Below are 9,595 nucleotides of genomic sequence, written 5' to 3' on the forward strand. Positions count from 1 at the left end.
TCACAAATACTGCACAGTGATGGAGATGGCTTATTTTGATCATTTACTCAGAATCCTGTCCAGCACAAGCAAAGATATTCCTGGGAGCTACAACGTGCAGTCCCTGAAGCACCTTCAGTTGCCCTAAGTCCAACACTGCTTTGCTTACAGGGCTCTTAAATGCTGTCTCATACAGTGCCATAAGAGCGTGGGGCCACGCTTCTCCAAGACCACCCATAATAACAAGCATTCGGGTGATAGGAATTCCAGCACTAGTTTCTCTCCTTGATCTTGGGAGATCGCTCCTTTGTCCAATGCTGAGAAAGTTGTCTTCTGCCAGTGCCCAGCAAAGCCCTTATCTGTTCACCTGGAAACTCAGCTTCATGGATCCCTCTTAGATGAGTCCAGTCCAGCACCTCTCTGCCATTCACACTTTGGATGATGCCAGAACCAGGGCTTGCAGCCAAGGGTTGGGCTGCTCCCAAGGAAGTCCTGGAGAATATGCTGAGTGGGATTGCAGTGGGAAAGGTTCCGGTACCTCTTCGAATTGCAACCTAGAACTATGTCTGAAAGTTGCATAGTCCATGCGCTATCCTACTGTGTCTCTTAACCACTTCAAAACAAATCCAACTAATGAGTTTCTTAAAAAAAATGATCACAGGGAAGCTGAATAGGACCAGTGCAACCACTTCGCATCTCTTTGACTAAGAATTATTTCAGCTATAACCATTGGATAATGTTCATCACAGAAAGAAAATCAGATTGATTAGAGAAAAGGTATCTAAGTGATCATAAAGCAACTTAGCTGGAACAGATACGCACAGATGTGGGATGTGCCTGAAGTGATCAAATGGCACCTGGATTCGTGCTCGCAGCTCCCGAGCCCAGCCCAGCGCTCCAGCTACTGGTGGCATGTTCTTGTGTACGGGGGGGGACCCTGAGGAGGGCACATTAAAACAGTGTTTGACTGAACACTGCATTTGTAACCCCAAAGATACACCAACAGAAACTCATCTGCACAAAGCTGCTCTGCTTTCCCAGCTTCCTTCCTTAAATCCAACATCTGCTACATTGATGTAGGTATGTGACCAGTGCAAGTCTCCTAGTGCCTCTGGACCGCGAATAAGGACCTGAGATCAAGGGAGAAGTCCAGCACATTTTAGAAACAGAGCGGATACAGAGGCGTGCTTTGCATAGGATGCATTCCCTGCTCTCCACAAACACTGATGTAAGGATTTCTGACCAGGAGCTAATTCTGGCCATCTTATCTAACACCCATAGAACAACACCCCCCAAATTCACTGCAAATAATGGTCTTATCCTCCATGAATCTCTCCATTCCTTTTGTTAACCTACAGTGGTTCCAGCAGTGCTGCCTCTTCTGGACTTGCCTGGTTCCAGTACAGTCTTTCTGAGGCAAGTAGACAGGTTGCTGTTCAAAAAGACACACTCTAATCCTCATAATGTGATAGGATTCTACTCATTCCCTTCTGTACCAACATTCAAAGTAAATAATAAACTTGGAAAAGGCTGATTAAACCCGTGGTTACAAAGTCCCACTCGCGTGCTTTGCATTTACAGCATTACAAGGGAAAAGTAATAAATTCATATTGGGGAGCATACGAGTGGGTTTGCAAGTCCCATCGGGTGGTCAAGGCAGTGCACAAGTGTGGAGAGAAACCCCTTGTCACAGCCTCGCTGCAGGGAAAGCTCAGCATGTGTCTCCATTCCCAGTCACGTATCACGTATACACATTTAAAAAAAGGATATTTTTCCCCCGAACAGATTATTTGCTTTAATGCTAAGAACAGAGCTTTCCCAAGCATTTCCATTTCCACTAGGAGCTACAGAGGCTGAAAACATTTGCAATTTGGGAACTCTTGGTTTCCTTAGGAAAAGGAAATTGTTTTGCCCCCTAAATTAATCTAAATCCAATTTCATGTAAAATCAATTTTATTCAGCACATGCCACCCACTGAGCTCCAGCTCTGCCTGGATGTGTCTGGAGTAGATCAGCCTGGCATGGTCCAAGGCACTGTTGAACATGCTGATGAGGACAGAGTATTTGTCAGCAGCATCTGCAGCAATTACTGGTCGCTCCAAAAGGCTCCCAAACATGTCCAGCAACTGTGGAGGTAAAGAAGCAGAGAAAGAAAGGGGAAAAAATTCACAACTCCAACTTCTGCAGAGACACCCACTGGGATCTTCCTCAGTAGCCCAGACGTCTGCTCCGATAGGCACTTTGAAAAAGGGAAATTTCTTTTCTTTATCCTGTTTTTCCAAGTAGTCACTCCCTTTGTTACACAGATGCTCAGATTTTCTCTGTGTGTGAACCATATTCCCACTGTCGTTCTTCAAATGCTTCAAAGTTTGTTATTTTTTCAAAAACCTTAGAAAGATAAATACTATCACATTCTACAGTATTTCTATAAATGCTTATATTGAAATTTTTCAGAAAAAAAACATTTACTTTTTCTGGAAGATAGATTAATTGGTAAACAAAAGAGCTACAAGTCTCATTGTCCCACTGTCCATTCCCATCAGCAAACACTAGCCCCATGTGCCTGTAGCTACAGAACTACCTGGTTCCCTCTGTGTGATTCTTACCAAGGCAAACGTAAGCACCTTGATTTCCTTTCTACGAAAGAAAAAGGATGCGACAGACAAACCTTGAAGGCGTGCTCCAAGTCTGAGGCATCATCGAAAGCCTGGATGAAAACAGTGCCCAGCCGCCGGTCAATGTCTTCTACTTTCTGCTGGAAATCAAAGGCGTCTTGTTCAAACTCCTGCAGGAAGGCAAAACAGTGAGATGTGAGGTTACAAGATGGCACCAAGAAGATACCTGCAATTTCCTCATTGAGAGGTCTTTCCTCTTGTTCACCATGAATTAAACCACTCTTCTGGCCAACCTTCAGCCATTGCAGCATGGTAAAGCCCTGCAGAGCCTGAGAACATTTCTGTACTGTCCCATGGCTGAGATCATGTCCCTCCGGGATGGATCCCTTGGTTCTGAGGACTTCCCACAGTCCAATGAGCACTAACTTCAGCATAGAGGGCAATATGGACTATTTCCACACCCTCTCCTCCTCCACTTGGCCTCAAGACTACACCATCACCCAGAAAACCCACAGATGCACTGACAGAGTTCCAAATCCAATCTGCTTTCAAGCCAAAACAAGCCTGTGGTTTTGATTGTGAGCTGGCTGTAAATGGGGCAACAGTAAAGGCAGCTTCAAAACACTGGCAAGTTGTCCAGAGAGATTGTGGAGTCCCCATCCTTGGACATATTCAACCTTGAAGATATTTAAGCTGACTGGTCACAGTCTGGCTCTAGCTGAGCCTGCTTTGAGCAGGGGAGGTGGACTAGGTGATCTTGAGATGTTCTTTCCAACCTCAACAGTTCTGTGTTTCTGTAATTTCTATCGTCTTCTGGCACTGCTTTTCTTGCTCCAATTGTAATAAACCCTTTGAAGCTCAAACGTAAAGTCTAGGTTTGTTTTCCTACAGGTAAAAGAACCCAAATCAAAGACTGAACTTGACAAACTGGGAGACTTCAGTCCTTCTGTTCTAGCTTGGGCAAAGCCACTAAAAATTAGGCCATGTGTCTGTTTTGTGAAAGGACAAAGCATAAGGCAACAGTTTTTGCTATTATCAATGCTGATCTCCAGCACAACCAGATGCCATGTTTTAGCTAAAAAAGAGGCTCCAGAAAGTAACAGAGGGTGCAAATCTCAAGCACTGACAGAAGCATGACTCAGTCACACAAAGGCCATGGGGTCACTGAAACCAAGCCAGCTCCTGCAGAGCCACCGTCACCGCTCTTTCTGTGCCCTCCCTCCTGAAGGAGAGGTGATACGGAGTGAGCAGCTTTCCAGCAAGATCCTCCCAGGCAGCACTGGGGAGGTGCCACCCATTGCAGAGATGTACTGGGAACTACAGGAAGCAAAGCACAAGCCACCCATCTCCACACCAGACAGGTCCCAATACCTGAAGGAAAGGCATGCCAGCCCCATATCCCACTGCCAGCCCAGCCACCTTTCACCCTAGCACAGTCCTTTCTGAAGGTAGCAAGGCAGAAGCCTGCTGGAGGGAGGACTTTGCCCCAGGAATACCTTCCACTGCGATGTCTGCCATGAATGGCTGCCCCACAAGCAGTGTGAGACCAGAGCTCCTCACCACGGAGCTTCCCTATGGCCACTCCAGTTTTAGCACTCCCTTCTCTAGATGTATGGACAGGCTTAACCATGTCCTGCTCATCAGACACAGCAAACTGACCTCAGGGCAAACAGGACAAGCAGCAGAAGAAATCAAATATCCTCTGAGATCAAACACAACCGTGGCACACAGATCCGTTCAGAACTGCCATTCTCGCCCTTCCTTCATAGCTCATCCAGATTACACTGCTCGGTGGCAAAGTCAAGAGCAGGAGTTCCTGAATAGGCAGTAAGGAGGCCCATGGCACCTTTGCTTTGTACAACACATGCTGCTGTGAGCATCTGTGATCTGGATGGCCATTGAGCCATCATCCAGGAGGCTGGGAATATTCCTTTAATTAAAGCACTACTGATAATAAAATACAGAGTCTTTGAATTCTGAGAGCACCAGATGCCGTGCAGGCATCTGGACAAGAGCTAACAAATCCCCAGAGATTACCTGAGCTGTTCCTCATCACGCTAGCTAGACACTAAGAGCAGGAAAGCAAAGAGATGTGGATGTTGGTACAGCTCATACACACCGGCAAGCACCACGTACAGGGAAAGCTTGTGTAAAAGGCATGGAAATACAGGTTTCCCAGCTGCACTGGTCTAAGGCCCTGAACCAGCAAGCTATGCTAGATACAGACCTGCAAGAACTCCCAAATCTCTGCAGGAAAGGCCAGCATCTCCCTGTTCCCTACAGTGACAGATCAGATCATAACAAACGGAGGAAGGAGCTGGGAAGAAGTCAGCAGGACAGCATACAAGCCAGGGCTCCATTGCAGAGGAAGCTGCTGCTTTGGAAACATGCACATGTTGCTGGTGTTCCCGCAAGCTGGTCCCACCTACCATGTTGGTCAGGTCAAGACAGTCATAGGTTCTCTCTGTAAACACCTTGTACGCCTCTTGGAATTCCTCATACATGTCCAGCACCTGCTGGCCCAGGGCCTTCCCTTTAATCCCACTGAACTCGATCTTTTCCAGCTTCATCAAGTCCAAGGCAGTTGCCAGGAGATCCTTCAAAATCAATGGAGGCACACACAGGTTAAGATGTTGACAGAAGAAGATGACAATGGTTGTCACAACACAGAGCTGCACTTGCTGCCGTGCCGAAGGACCTCCCCAAGCACACCACTGGTGCTCAAGTTAAGTGGTACAAATGGGAAGGGGGGAGCCGGATCCTACCTGTCCTGGGCATCAATGGCTGCTCATGACGTGTCCCTCCCTAGAGGGACCTGCTGCTGCCGCCACTAGAAATACTATGCCAACTTTAAGGTATTTAGAGGACAGACCAAAAGGAACATATGAGACCCTGATATGTCATCCAGCATAGCTAAGAATCCCAATTTCAGAGGTATTAACCAAGAAGAGACCTCTGATGTTTGCAGGTGCCTGAATTGTCCAAAGCTCCTGCTCAGTCAAACCTTCATGTGTCCAAGCATGTGTTACTGACCCTACCCAGCTGGCCTTCTCTGCCGAGATGGGGGCATGGGTCCTTCCCTTCCCATCCTCTGCAGCCTGGTAGGGCCTGACCCCCTGGTTCCACCTCTCAGGAAAATGCCCCACTCACCCAGCTATGGCAGCAGTGCTGAGCAACCCTGCCACCACCCCACCTCATCCATCTCTTTTGGTAGGGCTAAGCAAAGGCTGTCCATTGCCTTGGAGGACCAGGAGAAATGTGCTGATCTAAAGCACAGGAATGTACTGGCGGCTGTTCTGCTTGCACTGGGCTTAGGGGACAACCCTGAAAGTAGAACTAAGCGGGTGTGGATCTTCACCCCCACACCAGCAGCACTTAGCCAGTGCCCGTCAGATACGGGCTGCCAAAACTTTCACAGCCCAGGACACAGCCCATGGCCCAGAGCTTCCCATGCTACGTCGAGGCATCACCAAGCTTTGGTGCTGCCCTACGATGCTCCAGGCTGAGGTGGGGAGATGCCGCACACTTACAGCTCCCACAACAGTCAGGCTTATCAGGAAGAGCTTCCAGCCAAGGGAACAACTGCTCGCAGGTCCCTGACAGCCAAACAACCAATGCTTTGAGAACCTCCTGCGTTTCTGAGAGAACAGGGTGCTGGTAGAGAGCCGTCCCATCCAGATGGCAGGTTTTGCAACAGCCATGCAATGTAAAACAGTGAGATGAACCAGGAGAAAGAGACTCATCTCCCTCCACATGTTCATGGGCTGCTTGTGCACCAGCATAATTGCAGCCTTTATGAAATCTCGAAAATTAATGCACACACGCTATCCAGTGAGAGCACATTCACTTTAACAAATACCTTGTAAGGCAAAAATAACATAGAAATAACAGCTGCCTCTTGCTTTGTCTTACAAGGTTGCTTGAAAAGAAGTGAGGGGTGAATAGAGATGAGGCGAGGCAGAAGTTTTCCTCATTAACAGGCTGGTGCATGCTATACTTTTAATTACTATCTTACAGCTTACTTCACAGGCCTTCCCTCTGACTGCATATACAGCAGCCTTTTACTGTTCCAGGAGGTGTGGGACAGACATGGAAGGAGGACATGGGCACTGTCCAAAAAGCACGGTGCTCTGCCACCACGTTAGTGCATGTGCAGCTCAAAACCTCTGGCTTTTTTCTGTAGCCCCCATCCATAGCACCCAAGCAATGAGGAATCAGTGTCCAGAGCCTTTGCAGAGTGACTCAATAAGGAGGGCATGGCGAGTGCTTATATACACACATTCAGACCTGCCCTCACACATTCAGACCTGCTCTTTGCAGAATAACATCCCCTCCAGCTCCAGCAGCCCTCGACCATGCTGGGAGCTGAAGGACGATGGGATTTGTGGTACCACACGTCCCTGCCTCACATGACCATCTCACATTGACAAGCCTGGGCAAACAGGGACACCCCTGAAGCTCAGCACCCCAACTGGGCAGACCATTCAGATGTGAAGGGATGATCTGGTGTAGAATATGTCACCATGTGGCACAGCCAAGCAGTGCCCAGTCCCAAGGGGAGCATGTGGCCTCTCCAAGTCAGGTAGGATCCAGCTCTAGGGTGTCTCTGATGGCAACAGGAGGACTAAGAGATTGTATTGCTTTATTTACAGCCATGCAAACCACAGTCCCCAGTAATCCCCATTCCCCTGCCCCAACAGAAGCAAGGAGTCCAACAGGACTCTTGGGAACAATAACACACCTACCAACCCAACCAGAAGGACACAACTGTGTGTCTTACACATACACCAGGCAGGGCATGGTAAAACAAGGTCCTAGCCTTGCTGTAACAGGAGACCTAACAGCAAAGAATCTGACCCCATCCACTGGCATCAGGTGAAACTACAGGAAGGGAAGATGCCAGCAAGTGAGTTCATGGCTACAGAGCTCTCCTGAAGGCTTGCAACATTTTTCCAAGACCTGCCTCACCTCCACCATCTTCAGTCTCTTCAGGAAGCTGTCCAGTCTTGCAAACACCATCACGGCATGGAATTCCCACTCCCTCACTTCTTGGCCTGGTTCATAATACGTGTGCAGTTTTTCCCTTCTCTCCTCAAAAGCCCCTTTGAACGCATTCAGGATGTCGAGCACCATTTGCACCTTGTCTAGGCTCTCTTCCATCTCTCCTTTCAGAAGGTCTTCTGGAGACAGGTATAACAGGGCCTGGAAGAGCAAAACCACCCCTGAGAGGTCACTTCTGCCATTACAGAAAACAGTGACTTCTTGCACTGAACGTGCTTGAACCTACCTCTCAAGTTAAGAATCACTTTGCCAGGGAAGGACAGGGGAAAGGAGGAGAGAGGGAATTTTCATAAAAAAACTTCCCTTGGCAAATGCAGGCATCATGGCCACACACCTGCTGAATAAGAAGGTTGCAGATTTCCTGGAGCAGCACTACTACCCGCCCTGGCATGTTGTAATGTTTGGAGTTGACCCAAATCAAACACACCACATGGAGCAGAGGGACCAGGAAAGGCTTCATCTCGCTGAACTCAATTGTTTCTATGTCCTCCAAGCGACGCTTGAGGGGTGTCAGGTGCAGGTGAATGTCCTGAGCTTCGGTCAAAGCTGTGTTAAGAGAAGGGAGAAGTGGTAAGATCCACCAAGTTGTGGTGCGTTGGGTTATGAGTTGGATGCTGGTCTCACCTCGTCGGATAGAAAGGTGCCTGGGAAAACAAACAATCCTGACGAGCACAAAGCACACTCACCTACCTGTGTGCTGAAGATTGCTCAACCTTGAACTTTGCTTGCCTACAACAGTAACCAGAACAGGAAATAAATTGACATGATGGTAAGGGACAGGGAGCTGCGACAGGGCTTTGTGCAGAGGCTGAGTCCACAACTGCTAAAGGGGTTGTGGGGAACATGCCTGGCAGCGCCAAAAATACAGTGCTGCCATCACTGTGAGAAGGCTGCAGGCCTTGCTATATAGCATTGCAGGCTGTATAGCATCACAGGTCTTGGCCTGAGCTCATTTTAGCTCAGGTTTGGCTATAGCAGCCTCTTGCCCAGTGGGCAGATGACCACGGTCCCACTTGTCCTGGCTGTAACAGCAAATCTGTCAACAGCAAGGTAACAAATGTCTGACTAGTTGAAAGCTTTAGCTTAGCTTTGTACAGCTGTGTGGTTTTACCCTGAAGAATTACCCCAGAGTGCAAGCACTAATAAAACCAGGTGACCGTTGTGCAATTAAACCTGTGGACAAACAAGAAAAGAAGTGATGGAAGTGCTTGAATGCATACAAAAATAACCCCCAAAACCCAAGACCAAGGAAGAAGAAACTCCCACTATCAACATTGCCCTCCCAGAAAAGAAGACAGACAACAGCCACACCACCACGTCAGCTGGGAAGGCACACCAGGGAAAGCAGACAGAGACTTAAAAGCAGGTGCATACAAATCTGTGTTGTAATGGAAATTAACAATTATAGTCCAAATCATCCAATTAGGGTTAGTGTTGCTGTAATAGGATTAAAACCAAGTCTTTGTTGTATTTTGATTAGTGCCTTAAAGCATTAATTAGTCTGACAATGAACTCTTGGCTCCTTATATAAGGGATGTTTCTCTAGCCCATATAAATTGCACAGTGTAGACTGTGACGCAGATCCTTAATAGATTAAATGTCTCCACATGAAGGGGTGAAGAACAATGTTACCTGTCAGCACGTACATTGTTAGCAAAGTCTGAATGGTTTGGTCTTGCCAGAGAGCAGCTGGGTTGAAGATGGACACAGAGGGTCAGCCTTGTTTGTCTACAGGGGACAGAGCAGCAGGATTATACTGTTTTTCACTAGGGAGGGGAATTTGCAGTATTTCCTTTGCCTGGACTGAACTCCTCTAAGCAAAGTTCACCAGAAAAAAGATGATGTTTGATTCAAGAGGGCTGTATTTTTTTAAGGTAGAATTTTGCTTCACCTACAGGCAAGAAATAATCCTTCCTTATAAGTCTTCTTATGAATGAAAT

The 9,595-nt window shown here is 47.6% G+C and overlaps 1 protein-coding gene across 1 annotated transcript in view; it reads right to left on the minus strand.

Annotated features, from left to right (window-relative positions):
* The window catches only part of LOC104154900 (dynein heavy chain 9, axonemal-like), a gene marked incomplete at both ends in the record, with an annotated part of 62,403 nt that extends 54,202 nt beyond the window's left edge, over positions 1 to 8,201 (minus strand). Inside the window, 6 exons of the mRNA XM_009709467.1 lie at positions 802 to 916; positions 1,955 to 2,105; positions 2,648 to 2,764; positions 5,024 to 5,191; positions 7,563 to 7,796; positions 7,990 to 8,201. Coding sequence (XP_009707769.1) covers positions 802 to 916; positions 1,955 to 2,105; positions 2,648 to 2,764; positions 5,024 to 5,191; positions 7,563 to 7,796; positions 7,990 to 8,201 — 997 coding nt within the window. The remainder of the gene's footprint in view (positions 1 to 801; positions 917 to 1,954; positions 2,106 to 2,647; positions 2,765 to 5,023; positions 5,192 to 7,562; positions 7,797 to 7,989) is intronic.
* Positions 8,202 to 9,595: the final 1,394 nt, after the last annotated feature.

The sequence above is a fragment of the Cariama cristata genome, unplaced genomic scaffold (assembly GCF_000690535.1).
Source record: "Cariama cristata isolate BGI_N322 unplaced genomic scaffold, ASM69053v1 scaffold15881, whole genome shotgun sequence".
Lineage (NCBI taxonomy): Eukaryota > Metazoa > Chordata > Aves > Cariamiformes > Cariamidae > Cariama > Cariama cristata.